A 23,233-nucleotide genomic window follows, 5' to 3' on the forward strand; every position below is an offset into this window, starting at 1 on the left:
TGTTGGGGATGAAACTGTTCTTTTCCTGTGCCTTGAAGCTGCTGTAACTCCTTTATTCAGATGCCTGTGGCTTTGCTTCTGACAGAAATTAAAATACCGTGTTGTAGGCCCTCGTTTCTATGTTTAAGACTTGAGTAGGTGGAGGTGCTTGGCGGAACATGTGAGCAACAAAAGGAGGGAGGCTGGTTTCCCTGAGGCTGGGAGGGAGGATGGGTTGAGTCCTCCTGAGGGCATCTTTGAGGCAGCTGGTCCCCTGTCCCCACACCCTGTCCTCTCTGGGCGTAGGGCTGGTGTTGCTTTGGGAGGTGGCCTTGCTCACTCAAGTCCACAGGGGTGATGGCTTGTCCCCGGTGTGCTTCATTCCTACCCTAACTATTCTTCTGCATTTCATTTTGTTAGAAGAAGATTCAAGAAAACACCTGCGTTTATTTTATCTTTCTTTCTTTCTTTCTTTTTTTTTTTTTTTGCCAGTCCTCAGGGCCTGAGCACTGTCCTTGGGATTTCTCAAGGCAAAAGCTCTATCATTTGAGCCACAGCACCACTTCTGCTTTTTTTCTGTGTATGTGGTACTGAGGAATTGAACCCTGACCCCTATTTCATGTATGTTAAATATTTGTACAAAGAACTTGAGAGTTAATGGGCATATGGTGGCCACCAAGGTTTTGTGGGAAATATTGATATTTTCTCCTTCAATGTTTAGTTTCATATTATTATTACTATTATTATTGCCAGTCCTGGCTTGAACTCAGGGTCTGAGCACTGTTCTTGGGCTTTCTCAAGGCTAGAGCTCTACCACTTGAGCCATAGAACCACTTCCAGCTTTTTTTCTATGTATGTGATACTGAGGAATGGAACCCGTGTCTTGGTGCATGCTAGGCAAGTACTCTGTCACTAGGCCAAACTCCCAGCCCTAGTTTCATACTATTAAAAAAAAATCATGCTGAGCTGGGTGTGGTGGCTCTCGCCTGTAATCCTAGCTACTTAGGAGACTGAGATCTGAGGTTCAAGGTTCAAAGCCACCACAAGCACAAAAGGACCTGAGACTCTTATTTCCAATTAACCTCTAGAAAATGGGAAGTGGGGCTTGGCCCAAGGGTAGGGTGGTAGCCTTGGGTTGAAGAGCCCAGACTGAGTTCAAGCCCCATGACCCACCCCCCCAAAAAAAAATCAGGCTGGATGCTGGTGGCTCATGCCTATAATAATCCTAGCTTCTCAGGAGACTGAGATCTGAGGTTAATCTCCAATTAACTACCAGAAAACCAGAAGTGGAGCTGTGGCTTAAAATGATAGAGCACTATCCTTCAGCAAAAAGATCTCCGGGACGGAGCCCAGGCCCTGAATTCAACTTCTATGAGCTACAAATAAAAATTAGTATTTATTCTTCGATGATTATTTGGCCCTTTAGGCTTGTTAATTTTGTGTTATCAGGCTATATAATTTATCTGTAGATTAACAATTCCTATCTTGGGTTGACAGATTCAAGGAAGAAATGCAAAGCTTTCACTGAATTTCAGAATCTTTTCTGGTGTGTGTGTGTGTGTGTGTGTGTGTGTGTGTGTGTGTGTGTGTGTGTGTGTGCTGTTATTGGGGTTTGAACTCAGGGCCTCTCAATCATCTCACTCTCTTCCAATCATCTTGTTTTCCCCCTTTCCCTTTCCTATTTGGATACCAGTATTCTCTGTATATTTATATATACTCTGTATATTTACTTTTAAAGAACTGTATATATTTGTTTTAGTACTTTTTACTATCAGGAGCATCAGCTCTGGGGTGAGTTCTTGTACAGGAAGACCACATGTATATGTGATGACATATTTTTGAGACTGCTACTTCAGTACGATTGTACACGTATGTAACAATCTTTTTGTAAGGTTCACACCTTTGACTTAATTACAGCTGTATTGCTTTTAATTGCATACTTATCTACCATAGGCCTGTTAATTATTTTGACATCTGCCCTAATTAAGTCAGCTTAATTTTCTGGGAATTCAAGTAGCACTTAGCATTTTAATTGAACTAGGAGGAGGAAGAAGAAAAACAGAGACAAGCCACAAACTGACTTTCTGGGAAGGTGTGAAGTCATTCTGGCGAAATGTGGGTCTACTTTGTGGCTGATGAAAGACATGGCTATAGCCCAGCTCTCTGAAGCCCTGTGGCTTCTGTCTACCATCTTACCTACTCAGGAGGCTGAGATCTGAGGATCATGGTTCAAACCTAGCCAGGGCAGGAAAGCCCATAAGACTCTTATGTCCAGTTAACCACCAAAAAGATGGAAGTGGAGCTGTGACTGAAGTGGTAGAGTGCCAGACTTGAGTAAAAAAGCCAAGTGAGAGAGAAAGGCCTGAATTCAAGCCCTAGTCCAAGACGCGCGCGCGTGTGCACACACACACACACACACACACACACACACACACACTCAAACACATATGAACGCTATGAACGTTTGGAATTTTTCTAGCAGAAATAATGCAAACACAGTTATCACTGTGCTGTCCTTGTATGTGATTATTGATGTTCCACAGGGATGTTTTAGTTAGAACAATAAAACAATTGGAGTTTGACTTGGTAGAAATAGAACACTTTCAGCCTCTGTCATGCTGTGCCAGGAGCCCTTTAATTACAGATACCTTAATGTTTTTTTTGTTTTTTTTTTTTTTTTGTTAAAGTTTTTATAGAAACTTAGTGAAGTGTTCCTATTCTGTTCACTTGCGGTAAGAGCTCCTAACTATTGCGTGCTAAATAGGTTCTTTTTATAGATTAAATTATAGACTCTTTTTAAAAGGGGGGAAGCAACTTCAGTTTCAGAGAAACTGGAAAATTCTCTGCACCACCTTTTTGGTTATGAGTGGGACTCAGATCCTCGTCAAGGGCACAGCACAGCTCCTGGCTCAGGAAGAGGGGCGGAGGTGACAGGGTTTCTATGACAAAGGCCACTGACCTCTAGACAGAGACCCTGACTGGGGGACCTGGAAACTTAGGGGACCCCTGGCTCCCCTTCTAGGATGCTCGGTTGTGTTGTCCTCTTGGTGTCTGGGGTGATAAACACCAGTAGATCTCAAGGACCAATTATTGATAACCTCCTCATGTTAAAGGAAGAAGCCAGTTGTGGGGCTTGAACTCAGGGCTGGGCTCTGTCCCTGAGCTCTTTTTTGTTCTACCACTTTGAGCCACAGCTCCACTTCTGATTTTTCTAGTGGCTCATTGCTGATAAGAGTCTCATGATTTTTCCTGCCTGGGCTGGCTTAGAACCTCAATCCTCAGATCTTAGCCTCCTGAGTAGTTAGGATTTGAGGTGTGAGCCACTGTGCCCGGTCAGCTTTATTTTTTCCTTGATATTTGATCTGAGGAAAAAGCTACTTAAAAGAAAACAAGATACATACACATCCTACCTAATAAAGCAATGTGTATGTACACTTTACAAAGTACCAGTTTCTACACTGGGGGATAATTAGGAAAAAAATACAGGTTCGAAGGTAAGCAGTCATGTAAAAAGGGGTGTGAAACATTTATCCACATGCCTTTTTCATATTATAACACTTCTGAAATTAGAGTGGGTTTTTAAATTGATAGCATGATATCATGTAATTTTTTCCCTTACTTAAACTTATGTAATGGAGAATATTGAGCTATTAGTGTTGAGATGGTGTCCCAGATTTGCAGAAATACACTGTATTCAAAAGGCCAGGAAGATCAGGGCAAAAGTCCTTTTAGTATTTCACCAGGAAAAAGTGACATGAGGACCCCTCAAAAAGAGAAATCTCTCATACACATGAAGAAATGAGACCACTGTGTTTTCCTGCTTTCCTTTCTGACAAATATTTTCACAGATGAAATTGACTTTGTATTAGTGTCCTACGTGGAAAGCATCAGTCTTCTTTGTGTGTGTGTGTGTGTGTGTGTGTGTGTGTGTGTGTGTGTACTCTGTTACTAGGGTTTGAACTCAGGGTCTGCCTGAGGTCCTCAGCTTTTTTGTTCAAGGCTAGCATTCTATCACTTGAACCATCCCTCCATTTCTAGCTTTAAAGTGATTATGGGGAAATAACAGACTTTTCCTATCCAGACTGACTTTGAGCCACATCCTCAGATCTTAGCCTCTTGAATAGCTAGGATTATAGGTGTCCCACCTTCATGGGTCACTTTTAAATTTCTTTATGACCTACTTGAAATGCCATCCTAATTCAATATTTCCCTTTTACAGTGGCAACCTAGCCCCTCTGGGTCACCCTTGTTTTCCTGTCTTTTGTCACCTCACCTTCTGCCTTTTCTCTCTGGCCCTCTCTCTGGCCTTTCTATTTCAGCTTGTCTGCTGTCATCAGGTCCCTTGATTGTATCGCTCCTCCCCCACACACCTTTCCCACTGATTGGATACAAACACGGATTTTTCCATCATTGCCAATACATATGCACACATACATGCATGCATATATGTACATATATGTAAGCCATTGGTGCAATCATTATACTTGAACCTCAGTGTTGTGGCTCATAGGGCTTAAACTCAGGGCCTGGGTATTGTCCCTAAGCTTTTTTGTTCAAGGCTATCGCTGTCATTTTGAGTCATATAGCTGCACTTCTGGTTTTCTGGTGGTTAATTAGACATAAGTCTCATGGACTTTCCTGCCTCAGAATGGTTGTCCTCAGAGCTCAGCCTTTTGAGTAGTGAGGATTACAGGCATGAGCCACCAGTGCCCAACTAACCTCAGTCTTCTTTTGTGGGTATGTTTGCTACACTTTGATTTTCTTCTCTTTTCCTCTCCTGCCAGCTGGCCTTGGAAGAACAGGAACATTGATCGCCTGTTACGTAATGAAACACTATAGATTTACTCATGCCGAAATCATTGCTTGGGTCAGAATTTGCCGGCCAGGTTCCATCATTGGACCCCAGCAGCACTTCCTGGAAGAGTAAGTATTATGAGTTCCAGATCACATGATCCTAGATCCATCCTCACCCTCTCCCTCTCCCTCCCCTGCCTCCAGTTTCCTGGCTCAGGATCTTGGCAAGCTGGGGTTACAGAATGGCTGTGTTATTGTGAAGTTTGCCTCTGATCTCTTGTGGTTGGCTTGACAGTGTGTTCTAACTAACTTTGTACCTTTTATATCTCTCCGATCAAGTGAGAGTCAGAAGAACATCACAGAGCCATCTCTGCCTACCCTTTTCCTGTCACTTTCTATGTGTGATCTGGCTACTGTGCAATTTTCTTATGTCATCCCACTTGACACTTCTCAGTTTTTTCTTTTGTTTGCATGTCTAAAAGCAGAATGAAACACACACACACACACACACACACACAACTAAGGTCAGTCACAAATTTGATAAGATTTGAGCTTCGCGAATGACTGAGCTGCTAATGAGGTCGTAACTTCTGAATACAGCCAAGAAGTTACCAAAGAAGGAAATCAGCTTGAGCAGGAATTCAGCCTGATTTATGACCACATTTACTTACATGTATTCTTTCACTTTCTGTCCAACCCCAGCCCACTAGTAGAAAATGTGATCACCAGGACACAATCTTTTGGGGTACGTGGTTGTTTCTTAAAATATTAAAACTTACCATCAATGTAACTAGATAGAAAATGAGTTGAAATTAGTACTGGTTGATTTTCATCTAGCTTTAAAATGTTTTCTATATATGCTATATTGAATCTCAATTTTTTTTCTTTTCATGTCGGAATGGCCCATGGCCCCAGGTTGCATAGTATTTCCTCTTGTATAATGATTCCTGAGTAATTTAAATCAGTTTAGGTGAGTGAGAAAGGAAAGAGTGTAGCTGGCTGGTAGCTCATGTCCGTAATCTTAGCTACTCAGGAGGCTGGGATTTGAGGATTGAAATGTGAAACCAGCTCAGAAAGGAAAGTCCATGAGACCCATCTTCTAGCAAAAAGCCTGAAGTGTAAGCTCTGCCTCAAGTGGTAGAATGCCAGTCTTGAGTAGAGAAAGATAAGGGACAAGGGACTGTGGTCCTGAGTTTAAATCCCATAACAGTGCTCTTGCGCTCGCTCTCTCTCTCTCTCTCTCTCTCTCTCTCTCTCTCTCTCTCTCTCTCTCTCTCTCTCTCTCTCTCTCTCTTTCTCTGTCTTTCACACACACACACACACACACACACACACACACACACACACAAAGAAGTAATCATGAATTTCATAGAAAGAGGCCATAAGTAAGCTCTTAGCATCCAAAATGATTAAGAAGATTGGAATCTGCCCTGAGGAATCACGTACTTTATTAAAAGTCAGACCTAGAAGAATGACTGATAAGAAAATAAGCGCTGTTCTGGGCTTGCTGGTTTATGCCTAGAATCCCTACTATGTAGGAGGCATAGATAGGAGGATCACTGTCTAAGACCAGTCCTCAGGACAAAAACACGTGAGACCCTATCCGCAAAATAACTGAAGCCAAAAAGGACCAGAGTGAAGCTCAGGTGGCAGGGCGTCTAGCAAATGCAAGGACCTACCTGAGTTCAAGGCTCAATACTGCCAAAACGAAAACATGAAGGATGATGAATTTTTTTAAATATATTTTTTATTGTAATTAATAGAAGGGTTACATGATATTTGCAGATAAATGGTGCATTAATTCCCATACATTGATTCCCTTTCACATTCTTGGTCCCCATTTCCCTTCCCCCCTCCCCCAGGGATGATGAATTTTTAAGAAAAAGATGTCAAGAACGGGATCATTAAGAAGACAGCTATTTCTAGTGTTTTTTTTTCTTTTAACCTGAAAGGTACAAATAAAATAGTTCTATCATTGGAGTTTTATTCTTAATGAGATTCAGCCACCAGTTTCTGCCATTTTTCTGTTGTATCCTTCAAGCGCTGGTAGCCTGGAGGCTGTGTGCCTACCAGGTGCCTATTGTCCCAATTGCTTCCTCACATTGATTAAATGCCCTTGAAAGTCGTTTCCTGGCCAGGCACAGTGGCTCCTCAGGAGGCTGAGATCTGAGGATTGCGGTTCAAAGCCAGCCTGGGCACTAAAGATGATGAGACTCTTATCTCTAATTAATCACCAGAAAACTGGAAGTGGCACTGTGGCTCAAGAGGTAGGGTGGTAGCCTTGATCTGAAGAGCTCAGGGAGAGCTCCCAGGCCCAGAGTTCAAGCCCCATGACAGACACAATTAAAGAGAAGGAAGTCGTTTCCTCCATCTTGAAATGAATTGTCAGAAGGACATTCACTGGCTGGTGGTCCCTGAACACCCCAGGCTCTCTGAGGTACAACTCCCAGGCCATGAGCTGAAGGCTACCCAGTAGCTCCTTAGCATGTCCTATGCCACAGCTCCTGCTCCTGCCCATTCCCACCATGCCTCCTCCCTCCTCCCTCCTCTGCCTCTTCCCCCTTCCTGTCTCAGATACAGGAGGATTTGGGGCTGTGGGGAGAGCACTGTAGGCAGAAGAAAGCCATTTTGGTGTTCATTTACAGATATCTAAGCTATGAAATGTAGAAAAATTCCTTCTTTGTGAGTCATGCTATAGTTTGCCCACTAAAGCACAGAGTGACCTACTTGTAGAACTCCAGTTTTAAAAGAATGTCATTGTCATGCTTAGATTAGAACCTTCTAGAAGGCAGATTCTTTTTTGTTTATGGCATGATACTGTTTGTTGTTTGCAATACCTCTTATAGAATGTGCATGGCCACTGGCCTGTGTTGCTGGTGGGCTTTCCTGGATTTGCTTTAGACCCTCTCCTTTTGGGAAGGGATCTGTAGCTCTCTTGCTAAGTTTTGAGCTTGACTCTGACTTTGTCCTGTTATTTTCCCCCCACTTCCTGAGCCCAGGACTTGATGAGCCCCATAGTAAAAGACTTCTCCTCTTCTCTCCTCTCTCCTCTCTTCTCTTTTTTCCTTCCTTCCTTCCTTCCTTCCATCCTTCCTTCCTTCCTTCCTTCCTTCCTTCCTTCCTTCCTTCCTTCCTTCCTTCCTTTTCTCTTTCTCCTTCCCCTTCTTTTTTGGTGTCAGTCCTGGGACTTAAACTTATGGTCTAGGCACAGTTCCTGAAGCTTTTTGCTCAGGGCTAGCATTCTACCACTTGAATCACAGTTCTTTTGGCTTTTGGGTGGTTAATTGGAGATAAGAGTCTCAGAGACTTTTCCGGCCCAGCCTGGCTTTGAAGTGTGATCCTCAGATCTTAGACTCTTGAATAGCTAGTGTTACAGGCATGAGCCACTGGGGTGCTGGGCAAAAGACATTGTTTTGTTGGCACGTATTCATTCATCAGGTATTTATTGAGTGATACTGTGTCAGGCAAGGATGCAGCAGTGGTGATTATCATGAGATAACCAGATATGCATATTTGTATGCAGGGTGATCTCTGTGGTAATTGTGATGCAGATGATGTGATGGAAATCGGGGGTGGAGATGGGGAGACAGAAAGGAGGAGCACTGTTTGCAAGGAGGGCTCCAAAACAGTTGAACCCATGTAGACCCCCTACCCCGGCTCCCCAGTGAGGGAAGTCAGAGCTCTTCTGGGAAGCATGAAGGGTTGGCTTGTTTGGGAACTCAGCATCGGACTCAGAGCATTTCAGCATTTCCAGCAAGGGCATGAACTTTGCTGTTGACATGAATCATGAAGTCACAAGTCCCCCGGAAAGTGTGTCTGCTTGAAAACCAGTTGGTAGTGCCAGGTTTGAAGTGAGTAACATTGCTGAGGAAGAATTTAATTAGATGCTTTCTGATTTCAACAGCTCTTCTTCAAAGGAGAGAGATGAAGTCGTGTGTGTGTGTGTGTGTGTGTGTGTGTGCGCGCGCACGCGCTCGTGCACTCTGAGGCTTGAACTCAGGGCTCCAAACTCTCATTTGGCTTTTTCATTCAAAGTTGGTGCTCTGCCACTTGATCCATGACTCCACTTCTGGCTTTCTGACGATTAATTGGAAATAAGGGTCTCATGAAGTTTTCTGCTTGGGCTGGCTTTGAACTGTGATCCTCATATATCTTGAATAGCTAGGATTACAGAGATGTCCCACCAGTGCCTGACTTGTGCTTGTGTTCTTTATGAATGCCCTGCTGGCAGAGTGACCCAAGTGCTAAAAGCCAAAGGGCAAGAAGGAGCAAGCCTTTGCTACCACCTAAACTGGGTCTCACGCTGGGAGGCAAGTGACAATTTTGAGATAGATATGTATCGACCATTTTGCAATAGGCAAAAACAAGTAATGCAGATGGAATACAATATGCTGGGAAGGGGTGGGTTGAGATGTAGGTTCAGTGACTTTTCATCATGGTATACCTGTGTCACTCCCCCAAATAAAACATCACCAGCATCTCGGAGACCTGAAGTGTCTTCTTCCATTCACTCCCATTCTGGCCTGTCACACCATAGATGATTTGTGCCTCTTTTGGAATCTTGTATCGGTGGAAGGATGGGGTTCTCTCACTCCACCTTCCCTTTGCTGTTAGTAGAAAGAAGTAGCTTGTTCATGTGCCTGGCTGCATGACGCCTGCTTGAATGTGAAAGTGACGATGTTCCACGTTTGGTGGTGCGAGGCCTGCTGTAGAGCAACACATAGTGTTGAGTGTATTCTAGTAGGACAGTTGGAAATGTGTGTGTGTGGAGCTGTAGGAGGTGTTAGCCAGAGACCTCTAGAGATAGGGAGAACCGGAGGAGACACAGAACGTCCACTGGTCCAGCGTATGGAGAAGGGAGAGGGCAGCAGCTGGGGACCCCGTCTAGCTCAACTCCATTCCTCTTCAGGGTTGTGAAGGCTCGTCACCTGTGCCCACGGCCCTCCCTCACCTCTTACAGCTATTTAATAATCAGAAAGTTGATTTCACACGCTTTTCTCTAGCCATAGTAAATGGAGTGTGAAACCTTTTCCATTTTACCCCCTTTGTCCTCCTCATGCTGTTCCTCGGAGTTTTGGTAGAAGTCTACTTTTTATTTTCTAATTAAAACATAAACCAAGGAAGTGGTGATGTAGGTCAGCGTGATAGAATACTAGCCTTGAGCTGAAGAGCTCAGGGGTAGGACCAAGGTCCAGAGTTCAAGCCCCACAACTGACCAAAATAGAAGACATTAAAAAATAAACCATTTAGAGGGAGCCATATATATATATATACATACACATATATATAGGCATTCGTATACAACTAACTTTAGAATAATTATTTTCTGTATTGTCAGCTTTCTGTTGCTTTAATGAATGCGCAAGATGATCAAGCTTTTGGGCCTATGTTGAAGCACTTGTCCCTTTGGGGAGTGAGTGGAGCAAAGCTGTGGCTTGGAAGCCAAGAGAGATAGAAGAAGAGCCAGAATCCCAAATCTCCCTCAAATCACACCATAATGACTTTAACCCCTTCCCCTAGGGTTCATCTCTTAAAGGGGTCTTCCATCTTCTGGTAGTGTTATGACCTGAGGGCCAAACTTTCCACCTAGGAGCTGTAGCATTTATGTGTGGTTGAGTTTGCCATTTTAATTGTCTACAGCTTTCACATTCCCCCCAGTGACCTTTAATTTTTTTCTGTCTGCCTGGCTCTTGAAGATCTCTGATCATATCACAGCTGGCATGGATTCCTCTTTTCTTCCCCTCCCTTCCTTCTATAAATATTTGTTAAAAGCCATCAGGCAAGCAACTGGGAAATTACAGTAAAAGAGAATTAATTTTACCCCCAATCACACTGTGATTGGGGTGGGGCAGAAGTGTCAGTAGACACATACATAAACCAGGTAGCTTCTCTGCTGATGACATACACTATGCAGAATAAACCAGGGAAAATAATAAGGGGTGAGGAGAAGGCAGTTTTAAATAGGTGATGCTAAGGGCCCATTAAAAAGCCATCTGAGGAAAGAACTCAAAGAGTGCAAATCACATAAATATAATTTCAAAAAAAGTTTTCTGATGACTTTTTTTCCCCTTTTGACTAGGGCTTTAAATTGACAAGCAAAGAGTTTATATGTATTTATGGTGTACAACATCATGTTTCAAAATATGTATGTATTATGGAATAGCTAAATGAGGCTAATTTACATATTTGCATATGCATTGCCTCATATACTTATCTTCTACTTGTAGCGAGAACACTTGAAATCTATCCTTGTAGCAATTTTCAAGTACACAGTAGAATGTAATTAACTCTACTCACCATGTTGGATGGTAGATCGCTTGTGCTTAATTCTCCCCAACTAAAATGTTGTGTTTAATTTCCACTCTCCACTTGTCCGAGGGATGGCCAGGAAATCACTATATAGTCTAGGTTAGTCTTGTAGTCACAGTCTTCCCGCATCACCACACCCAGCTAGAACTGGTAAACTGGTATTACTTCTTTAGAATTCTCCAATGTTTCAGACCTCTTAGAGTTTTTTAGAGTTTGGAATGCATGTCTTGACTTTACAGAGTAAGCACCTCTAATCTGAACGTCTAAAATTGGAAATGCTTGGTATCTGATACTTTTTAAGATCAATGACACTACTGAAAAAGTTGCAGATTTTTGGAGCATTTTTGGATTTGGAATGAAGTCTGTTTTGGGTGAGGAATGTTCAGAATAGATCCTTGGCTTCATTCCTGATATTTCTAATATGTGTCCATCTTTTTTTTTCTTTCTTTTTCTTCAGTCTTTTTTTTAGTCCAAGACTGAAATATTGACTACAAAAAGAAATCCCAGAGGGGGTTGGAGGCGTGGCTCAGGCAATGAGTGAAAAGCATCAGATACCAAGTTTAAGTCTTAGTCTCAGATTAAAAAAAGCAAACAAGCACCACAAAAAAAAAATCACCAAGGAACTCCTCCTCATATTTGTTAATTGAGTCTTGAGGCTCCTAACTAGTCAGGTGTGTGTGTGTGTGTGTGTGTGTGTGTGTGTGTGTGTGTGTGTGTGTATGTATTTTTTTTTTTTTTGTGGGTCATGGGACTTGAACTCTGGGCCTGGGTGCTGTTCCTGAATTCTTCAAGGCTACCTCCATATCCCTTGAGCCATAACACCACTTCTGGTTTTCTAGTAGTTAAGTGGAGATAAGAGTCTTAGAGACTTTAGTGCCTGGGTTGGCTTTGAACCGTGATCCTCAGTTCTCAACCTCCTGGTAGCTAGGATTACAGGCATGAGCCACCGCATCTGGCTTTGGGTATATCTTCTCATCCAGTCTTCCTTACTTTGTACTATGTGGCATGTGTTAGGATTTTAAATTTGATTTCATGGAAATGGTAGGGTGAAGTACATCTTCCTGCGAGAGGCGGTAGTTCCTTGTTTTGGTGATACTTAGTAGGTCTGTAATGTGCAATGTGAGATCTGCTGTAGTAGCTGCACCATGGAAACTTTGCAGAAGTGATTGTCCTTGATGTGGGCACATTGTCTGGCATTATTCCGTGGGCCCAGTACAATGTCAAGGTCCTGACAAGAGGGACATGGGTGTGGCTGATGAGGGAGAAGCAGTGAAGCACTTTGGAGGTGGAGGCAGTGAGTCCACAAGCCATGGGATATGGCAGACAGGAGGGGTGGAGAAAAGCAAGGGAAGAGATTGTCCCCTCAGAGCTTCCAGAAGGAACCAACCCTGCCAGCTACTGGTTTTAGCTCAGTGAAAGTGCTCTCAGACCTCCAAACTCCAGAACCAGAACACAAGCTGGTGTTATTTTAAATCATAGTGTTTGTAGGATTTTGACCTTTTGTAACCTATAAATTCAGTAGGATGTGTTGATCTTTATTATTAATTAATTAATTTGTATTCCTGTCATGGGGATTGAACTCGGGACCTGAGTGCTGCCTTGGAGCTATTTTGCTCAAGGCTCATAGTGCTCTACCACTTGAGCCACAGCTCCACTTCCAGCTTTTTGGTTGTTAATTAAAAATAAGAATCTCATAGACTTTCCTGCCAGGACTGGCTTTGAACCTCAGTTCTCAGATCTCAGTTTCCTGAGTAGCTAGGATAGCCACCAGTCCCAAGTTCGGAGGTACAGACCTGAAGTATGAGCATGGATATATTCTAAACTTTTTTTTATTCATCAGGATTTCTAATTTGAGGCATTTGACGTGGGGAATTGTGTGATCTAAGTATTATTTAAGGAAGGCTGGATTGAAAACTTGTGTGCGATGAATCAGATGGATGGAGATAGGAGTCAGAGAGGCTAAAAGGAGACTGCAATCGGTCAGAGAGACAGAAACATATGTGGAGCCTAATCTAGACATGGGTAAGAGGCAGGGATGGGTACTGGGAATACTGCAGGCCTTGAAGACTGACAGATGCTATGAGAGCCGGAGAGTCAAGGATGACGCAAATGCATGAATAATTAACTTGCTCATTAAGAAAGAAAGGAGAAGGTTAAAAAAAGTTTTCTGTTAGCGTTTCAGCCATCCCTAATAACCAAAGAAGTGAGAGGAATTTGTACTCTTTGTTTCAGAGTGAAAAGCCAATCAGAACTTTTTTAGTAATCTGTGACTATAAAAAAGCTAATCTGTCATGTGTCGTCCACACCTGAGGGTGAAAAATATGATCAGGTGTTCAACTTCTGTATCTTAATTGCCAGTAAGAGATGCTTGCTATCATTCTTGTAAGTTGGTAATGAATTCATACATTTGCGGTTTTGGACCTCTCTTTTGTTACTGTCTGATGTTTTATATTTAATTTTTTCTAGGATGTAAATTTGAAAAAAGCTATATATTTGCAGAAGCAGCCATGCAGGATTTTCCTTTTACTTCAAAATACTTATGCTAAAAATATCACAGTGAAACCAAATGTGTCTTCTACCTGACATCCTCAAGATTCTTTTCTTCTTCTTTTTCTCCTTCTTCTTTTTCTTCTTCTTCTTCTTTTTTAATTTTATTGTTGGGATAATGTATAGAGGGGTTACAGTTACATTCGTCAGGTAGTAGGTGCATTACTTCTCACACACTGAAACCCCTTCTCATGTTTTTGTTCCCATTTCCCTCCTACCACCCCTCACAATCATCTTGCTTTCTCCCCTTCCCTTCCCTATTTCAAATAAACAAATAAATGTGTATATAATATGTCAGTTAAAACAATCAAACATGGTAACAACAGGAGATTAACCCTAAGAGAGGAGCGAAATAACATAGTACATTAAGAACAACAATCACACAAGATAAAGCTCTTGTTTCCAAATCCTAGAGATCCTTTCATTTAGTCTCATCCTATAAGACCTTTCTGTACTTACATTTTGAGCTATTGTAATCCTCTGCTAGGACAGTCCTAGATGTGTGCTAATTATTACAAATGAGGGAAACCCTTGAGCCTATGTTCCTTTGGGTCTGGCTTACTTCGCTTAATGTGATTTTTTGCCAAGTCTTTCCATTTCCTTACAAATGGGGCAATGTCATTCTTTCTGATGGCAGCATATGATTCCACTGTGTATAAGTAGCATATCCTCTTCATCCAATCATCTACTGAGGGATATCTGGGTTGGCTTCATATCTTTGCTATGGTAAATAGTGCTGCAATGAACATCATTGTGCTAGTGGCTTTATTATATCCTTGTTTCTGGACATTTGGGTAAAGGACAAGTAATGGAATTGCTGGGTCATAGGGGAGCTCTATGTTTAGTCTTTTGAGGCACTGCCATACTGCTTTCCATAGTGGTTGAACGAGTTTGCACTCCCACCAACAGTGTAGTAGTGATCCCTCCTGGCCACATCCCCTCCAGCATCTGTTGTTATTAGATTTCTTGATCCTGGCCATTCTAACTGGAGTGAGGTGGAATCTTCAAGCAGGTGAGTGGGGCACTGGTGGCTCATGCCATCATTCCAGCTACTCAGAGGGCTAAGATTGGAGGAGCACAATTCGAAGCCATCCTAGCCAGAATCATCCTTGACACTACTATCTCTAAAGAACTAGCCCAAACCTGGAAGTGTCTAAGCACTCACACACAGGGAGACTCTTAAGGGAGGAACACAAAGGCACAATGCCTATGTGCCTTTCATCACAATGAACTAGAGGAAATGGACACTAGGTTGAAAATGAGCTGTACAACTTGTGACTGGAGACAGGAGGGAAAAACTGGGAGAGAAAAACTGGGTGACATTGGGTGAACACAAATGTCTTCTTTTCCTGATTTATGTGATTTTAACCTCTCGGTGCATCACTTTTATAATAACAATAACAAATTAAAAATTTTAAAAATCTAAAGTGGAGCTGTGGCTCAAGTGGTAGAGCCCCAGCTTTCAGCAAAAAAAGCCAAGCAAAAGCACTCTGCCTCTGAGTTCAAGTCTTAGTACTGGTACACACACACACACACACACACACACACACACACACACACACACAAATTTTCCTGGTGTTTGGATTCAAACCCAGAAGTATTTATAACAGAGCAACGGTTGTAAACTACATTGCCCTGTAGCTCTATGAACACATCTTCACAAAGAAATTCCCATTCTTTGTGTGAAAACCAACTCTATCTTTTTTTTCTTGTGGGTCATGGGGCTTGAACTCGGCCTGGGTGCTGTCCCTGGGCACTTCAGCTCAAGGCTACTGCCTTACCCTTGAGTCAAGCCCCACTTCCCATTTTCTAGAGGTTAATATTGGAGATGAGTCTCAGGACCTTTTGTGCCTGGGCTGGCTTTGAACCTTGATCCTCAGATCTCAGTCTCCTGAGTAGCTAGGATTACAGGCGTGAGCCACTGAGACCAGCTCCAACTTTAGATTGGTTCCATGCAGAGCCAGGTAACTTAGTTCATTTGTTATATCTTGTACTTGGCTAGCCCCAACCTGCCCAATTCAGACCCAGGATAGGACCAGAACCCATCTCCACAACCCTGGCTCCATCTCTTAGCGAAGCCCTGTTCAAATCAAGAGCACCAGCCTTAAGTTACTCCAGAGCCCTTGTTCTGTTAGCACACTGCCCATGGTTATAACACATTCTCTGAGGAAACACACCAAAATTTCAGAGGATTTGTTTTCAATGGATTTGTTAGCTTCCTAAGATGTGAGTTTTAAACGCTAAATACTGAAGAAAAAAATACATGTTTTACTGCTTTTGTTTGAGGTGGAGGTTTTAAGGAGTAACAGACACCACAATAAAAGCTATTATGGTTTTCAGCATCAAAGAAGGTGTTTATGTGAAGGGCTGTTTTTGTCTGTAGAGCTGGCTTGCCTTCTGCACTACTTAGCAACACTCACATCGGCTCTGACACCTTCGTCGTTAATATTCAGGTTCAAATCAAGTCTTCCCAGAGATGGGACAGATTGAATCTTTTAAAAACCAAGCAAAGGAGAGCCTTTACTTGGCAAATTTCTCAGTTTGTAACTTATTTTGGGATTTAATGCACTTAGCCTCTTGGTCCATTCTTCTCTGCCTCTGTCCCTACTTGATGGATTTTATTCTTGAAGATCTCCACAGCCTCTTCTCTTGATTCTGGGCAGCATATTTAAATCTTATCACCCAGTCAGCAGGGTCCCTCATAAACATGAGCTGGCCACACCCACTTCTCTGAAGGCCTCTGCTTTAAGCCAAATTAAACAATCTTGTTCCCTGAACATGCTGTGTTCTTTGAAACCACCATCTCCCCAGCCTGTGCACACTGTTTACTTTGCTTTAGGGGATGTTCTTTGCTGGCTATGTCCTGCTTATCTCTCTAGAAACATGCATGCATTGCTTAAGAATGGGCAAGTATTTGGAGACCTGACCCAGGCAGCTTCACAGCCCTGGCAAAGTGACATAGAGTGCACAGAGACCTGTAGATAACTCGGATGGTCACCTAACATGGCTTCTTGCTGAGGTTGAGGCACAGTAAATGGAAGATGTATGAGGGTACTGCCAGTGTTATGTGACATAGTGTTTTACAGTAGGTTTTTTTTTCTTTTGGTGGTTTCAGGATTTGAACTCATAGCCTTGCACATACTTGGCCTGCTTGCCCAGCTGGTGCTTTCCCACTTGAGCCATGCCACTAGCCAAGCCTTTTGCTGATTGTTTTGGAGACGGAATATTTGTAGACTTTCCTGCCCAGATTGGTTTCAAACTATGACTCCCTAAATCTCAGTGTCCTAAGTACCAGGATTACAGGCATGAGCCACTGGTGCCCCACTTAAGACATTAAAAAAAAATAATGTAGGGCTGGGAGTTTGGCCTAATGGTAGAGTGTTTGCCTAGCATGCATGAAGACCCAGGTTCAATTTCTCGGTACCACATGCATAGAAAAAAGCCGGAAGTGGTGCTGAGGCTCAAGTGGTAGAGCTCTAGCCTTGAGAAAGTCCAAGGACAGTGCTCAGGCCCTGAGCTCAAGCCCAGGACTGGCAAAAAAAAAAAAAAAAGTAGATGAAAGGCACTCTAAAACAATGATAAAAGCCTGTATATATGTATAAATAAATATATATTATATTATACTATATATTATATAGTATATAATGCATTTATATATAATATATAATGAATTATACAAATGTGTAATAAATATATATTATATGTACCATATTGTATTATATCTAACTATATATGATATATAAGCATATGTAGTATACATGTAAAGATGAAATCAAGCCTGATATACTGTATATATTTTCTGTACTATACTTTTACCTGACTGATGGTACAACAGGTTAGTTTACACCATTACTACCCATGTGAGTGATATGCTGTGCTGTGATGTTGCTGTGGTTACAATGTTAGATCTTTCAACTCCATTATAATTTTAGGGGACCCTCTACAAATACATATTGACTGAAATATATCTCCCCAGATTCCTAGGGGATTTCTGATCCTCCAGGTTGAGGCTCCTTCTCCTTTGGTCCTATTGTGAAGCTTACTCACAGAGCTAATAAAGCTGTATTTTGAATATTTATTCTTTGTAGCCTGGAAATTTGCTGTACTTCTTGTCCGGGGTGCTGAAGGATGACATTAGGGGGAAAAAACAAGTCTGTGAGACTCCATCTCAGCAGAAAGAGCTGGATGTCTGTGTGGGCACATGTTATTCCAGCTATGGCAGCAAATGTAAATAGGCGGATCTAAGTCCAGGCTAGCCTAGGCAAAAAGTTAAATCCTATATCCAAAATAACTAGGTCTAAAAGCTATAGAAGCATGGCTCAAGTGATAGAGTGCCTGCCTTGCAATTTGTAAAGCCCTAAGTTCAAACCCCAGTACCAAAGTCTCGTAGCCATCCAGCCCCAGGTTGTTAAATCTTTTTGCATTATTCCATTGATTTCGAAAGGGGCTTTGTTAAGTTGTGTTGTTCAGAATGTGTGGAGATATTGTCACCATCACCTATAACTTGAAAGGTTCCTAACCTGGTTCTGTTTTGATCTTCATTGATTTTTAGGTTTTTTGATCTCTTTCATTTATTTGTTTTTACAAGATGAATAAGCACATAGTTTAAAAGAACTTAAATACACCCCAGAAAAGGAACAAACATGTTGTTTAAAAAAATACACTTGTTGATGTGTATAGTAGAAAATGAAACTTTTCCTCCTCACCATTCTCAGAAGTAACTAGTTAATATCTTGGTGTATATTCTTTATTATTTTTTATTGTGATTAATAGAGGGGTTACATTATATTCACTAGATAGAAGTTGCATAACTTTACAAACATTGATACCCTTTCTCATGACATGGTCCCCATTTCTCTCCCACCCTCCCCCTGCTCATTTGATTTCCCCCTTCCCTGTCTTGGTGTATATTCTTATAGATATCTGTAAACTTTTTGTTAACATTGAAACTATCTATCTATCTATCTATCTATCTATCTATCTATCTATCTATCTCTATTTCTCTCAATCAGTCTATTATCTATCTTTCTGTCTATCTGTATCAGTCACCTCTATCAGTCATCTATTATAATCTATCTTTATTAAACATTTATCTTTATCAATAATTTATCAGTCCCTCTCTATCATCTATTATCTGACTCCTTTTTGGTGTACTGAGGTTTGAACTCAACTTCATGCTTGTTAGGCAGGCACTGTTCTACTTGAATGATGAATGCCTCCAGTCTTCCTTTCTTTCCTTTACACAGACACACAGACACACATGCGCACGCGCACGTGTGCGCGCACGCACACACACACACACACACACACACACACACATGATCATACCTTGTACACTCTGTTCCTTGTCTTTTTCACTCATTATATGTCATTTAGTGTCTTTTTCATTATGTGTAGGTATGTGGTAGGTTTTTAAGCAGCTGTGTAATATTTCACTGATGGTTGTACTATGATCTAGTAAGTTGATGTCTTTAGTGTATCACTCTTGCAAAGGCTGCTTCATAAGCATTTTTGTATCATATACAATGGACATTTTTGGAGGATGATTGCCAAATGCATATGGCTACACTTAAATGTACATATAAAATGTTGCTGTCATCAAATGTTCTGATTTGAGAATAAACCCACTGAAAGGGCAGAAGGACTGTTTTCTGAGGCCCCTGTAAATCATTTAAGGGGGCTTTTATTTTTCATTCCTTTCTGCTCATGTTATAAACCTGAATTGTAGAGCTGGGAGTGTGGCCTAGTGGTAGAGTACTTGTTTAACACGCTTGAAGCCCTGGATTCGATTCCCTGGTACCACATACACAGAAAAAAACTGAAAGTAGTGCCATGGCTCAAGTGGTAGAGGGCTATCCTTGAGAATAGCCCAACGACAGCGTTCAGGCCCTGAATTCAAGCCCCAGGACTGGCAAAAAAAAAATCCATGATAAAACAATAAACCTAAATCTGAATTCTATGTTATGTCTGCCTGATGCTTTAAGAAACTCAGTTTTTATTTGTCATAATCTCCTTGGTAAGTCTGTTATTTCATTGAACATTGATATTCCTCATGGTGAACCACAGTGCTACATATATATATATATACATATATATATATATATATTTTCTGTTATGGGGCTTGAACTTTGGACCTGGGCGCTGTCCCAGAGCTCCTTGGCTCAAGGCTACCTACCTACCCTTGAGCCACAGCACCACTTCTGGGTTTTCTAATGGTTAATTGGAGATAAGAGTCTCATGGACTTTAGTGCCTGGGCTGGCTTTGAACTGTAATTCCCCAGATCTCAGCCTCTTGAGTAGCTAGGATTATAGGTGTGACCCACTGTGCCCCAACACAGTGCTGTTTTTTATTTATTTAATTTTATTTTGTGCCAGTCCTGGGCCTTGAACTCAAGGACTTGGGCACTGTCCCTGAGCTTCTGTGCTCAAGTGCTCTGCCACTTGTTTCACAGTTTAGTGTTTAATTAGAGATAAGAATTTCGTGGCCTTTGTTGCCTGGGCTAGCTTTGAATTACAACCCTCTGATCTCAGCCTCCTGAGTGATTATAGGTACTAGCTACTGGCACCGACTTTTATTTTAATTCTGCTCTGTACATGTGGCATAAGATAGAAATAAAAATATTCTGCGGTATAATTTATCTTAAATGTATGGGGATGGCTTCATTAATAAATGCAACCTCGATGGTGAGGCCTGGAGCTGATGGCTCACACCTATAATCCTAGCTACTCAGAACACAGATGCACAGATGCTTGAAGTTCAAAGCCAGCCTAGAGTGAAAAGTCTGTGTGACAATACCCAGCCAGAGGCGTGCCCCATAAGGTGGAATGCCAGCCAAACAAGCCAATGAAACAAAAGCCAGTCTTTAAGTTCAAACTCTGGCTTACAGAAAATAGTCTCAGAGGTTATTTTGCTTACATATTTTATCTTCTGATAACACTGTAAGCAGTTGCAGTCATATCATATTGAATAAAAGAAAACTTAGAGATAATTTCAGACACATGTACCTTTTTGAATTTCTAAAAAATATTTATTTTTATTCAACAGATATTTTACTTGAATTCAAATAATCTTCTTTTCTGTAGTATGGTAGATTTCAGGGATTGTTTAATAATTGAAACAGCTTTTCATTGTGCTCATAAAAAATTCTATTAACCCTTCAGTTCAGACACATGTACTTTTACCAAAAGAAAACCTACTTTAGGCTATAAACCTTGGATTTGGATTTTAGTACTGATTTCTGTGGTGTGTGTGTGTGTGTGTGTGTGTGTGTGTGTGTGTTGTTTTGAGGCTTGAACTCAAGGCTGGCACTCTACTACTTCAGCTAAACCACCACTTCCAGCTTTTTTGCTGTTAATTGGAAATAAGAGTCTTGAAGATTTATATGTCTCAGCCACTTGAGTAGCTAGGGTGATAGGTGTGAGCCACTGGTGCTCAGTTAAGACTCAAGTTTCTAGGTTTCTAGTTTCTAAAGTTCCATGTTGGGCCAGGAGTGTGGCCTAGTGGTAGAGCTTGACTAACATGCACAAAGCCCTGGATTCATTTCCTCTGCACTACATACACAGAAGAAGCCAGAAATGGTGCTGTGGCTTGAGTGGTAGAGCCTTGAGAAAGCCCAAGGACAGTGCCTAGGCTTGAGTTCAAGCCCCAGGACTGCCAAAAACAGAACAGAACAAAACAAAACAAAACAAAACAAGAAAAAAAAAGAAAGTTCTGTGTTGAAGTTTTTTTAATGTTGCCCACACAAGTAGGTATTCAGTCTTCACACTTTTGGAGGGCTTTGAGTTTCACACTGCTGATGTTTTGTATCCATGTAACTCAAGTTCTTTCACCCATTTTTTAAATAAATGTTGACTTTTTTATTGTACTGTATAGAAGGGTTACAGTTACATTCGCCAGATAGTAGGTACATTACTTCTCACACATTGATACCCCTTCTCGTGTTTTTGTCCCCATTACCCTTCCCCCACCCCTTCTAATCATCTTGTTTTCTCCTCTTCCCTTTGCTATTTCAAATAAACAAATAAACATATATACAATATGCCAGGTAATAGAGTCAGATATAATAACAATATGAGATTAACCAAAGGGCAACAAAAGAGAAGGGAAATAACATAGTACATTAAGAATAACAGTCACACAAGATAAAGCTCTTGTTTCCATATCCTGGAGATCTTTTCGTTCAGCCTCACCCTATATGACCTTATGTATCTAGCTGTAATCCTTTGCTAGGAGAGTCATGGGTTTTTACTAATTATTACAAGTGAGGGAAACCATTGAGCCTATCTATGCTCCTTTGGATCTGGCTTGCTTCGCTTAATATGATTTTTTTCCCCAAGTCTTTCCGTTTCCTTACAAATGGGGTGATGTCATTCTTTCTGATGGCAGCATAGAATTCCATTGTGTATAAATACCACATCTTTCTTTTTTAAAATTTTTTTTTTTTGCCAGTCCTGGGCTTGAGCTCAGGGCCTGAGCACTGTCCTTCGACTTTCTCAAGGCTAGAGCTCTACCACCTGAGCCTCAGCACCACTTCTGGCTTTTTTCTGTGTATGTGGTACCGAGGAATTGAACCCGGGTCTTCTTACATGCTAGTCAAGCACTCTACCACTAGGCAAAACTCCCAGCCCCATAAATACCACGTCTTCTTGATCCAATCATCTACTGAGGGACCTCTGGGTTGGTTTTATATCTTAGCTATGGTAAACAGTACTGCAATGAACATTGTGCTAGTGGCTTTAGTATGTCCTTCTTTCTGGACGTTTTCACCCATGTTTTTAAGTCAAGTTCAATCTAGTTATCTTTTATGAGCATGCATGTCCTACTCATAAAATTGCTACCTGAAAAATACCTTACAGATTTCAAACTCATATTTAATGGACAGATGGGCTCATGGTCTTTATTCTGAGGTCCGTAATACTTAATGCATATGTAAGGTTATACAAACAAATGTGGGAAGATGCTTGTGTTTAGTGTACAGTTTTTTAAAAAAAGAGATTTTTATTTTGCTAAAACTTTTTGTTTTCTAAAACTTTGATATCTTTCCAGTCTGATTTATAGATGCTTCTTGTATTTTTTTTGAAGATAGCATATTTTTGGTTCTCTCTTTCTCTCTCACACAGAAAACAAGCATCGCTGTGGGTCCAAGGAGATATTTTCCGATCGAAATTGAAAAACAGACAATCCAGTGAAGGAAGTCTTAATAAAATTCTTTCTAGTTTGGATGATATGTCTATTTCTGGAAACTTACCCAAAGTACAAACCTTAGACAAATTTGGAGAGGTAAGTTCTCCTTAACAAAATTCTAGCTCCTTAACAGTTATTTGCCCCCAAGTGAATAAATAAAGCAGGCAGTCTCTTCTCTCTGAGGCACTCAGATAGCCAGTACTTTAGGCATGGGATACATCTATGTACACATCAGAGCAAGGAAGCCTCCTGTTAAAAGAATAAATATCATTAAGAAAGCTATTCTGATGAGGAATTCTTATAGGAAAAAATTAGAATAAGCAAATTCTCTATTTGAAAATAGGAATAGATATCCAGATTTAAACTCAAGGCATTGTATCTAATAAGCAAGCACTTTACCAGCAGAACTATTTCCCTTGG

At 41.3% G+C, this 23,233-nt stretch overlaps 1 protein-coding gene across 4 annotated transcripts in view; it reads left to right on the forward strand.

Moving 5' to 3' along the window:
• The window catches only part of Cdc14a (cell division cycle 14A), a 152,396-nt gene that overhangs the window by 96,049 nt on the left and 33,114 nt on the right, over positions 1-23,233 (forward strand). For all 4 annotated transcript variants that reach the window (XR_016535909.1, XM_090334273.1, XM_090334272.1 and 1 more), the window contains 2 exons: positions 4,764-4,902; positions 22,750-22,909. Coding sequence is in view for 3 of the 4 variants with exons in the window: in XM_090334273.1 (XP_090190399.1) it covers positions 4,764-4,902; positions 22,750-22,909 (299 nt within the window). In the remaining variant the exon portion in view is untranslated. The remainder of the gene's footprint in view (positions 1-4,763; positions 4,903-22,749; positions 22,910-23,233) is intronic.

The sequence above is a fragment of the Megascapheus bottae genome, chromosome 6 (genome assembly GCF_031878675.1).
Source record: "Megascapheus bottae isolate mThoBot1 chromosome 6, mThoBot2.hap1, whole genome shotgun sequence".
NCBI lineage: Eukaryota > Metazoa > Chordata > Mammalia > Rodentia > Geomyidae > Megascapheus > Megascapheus bottae.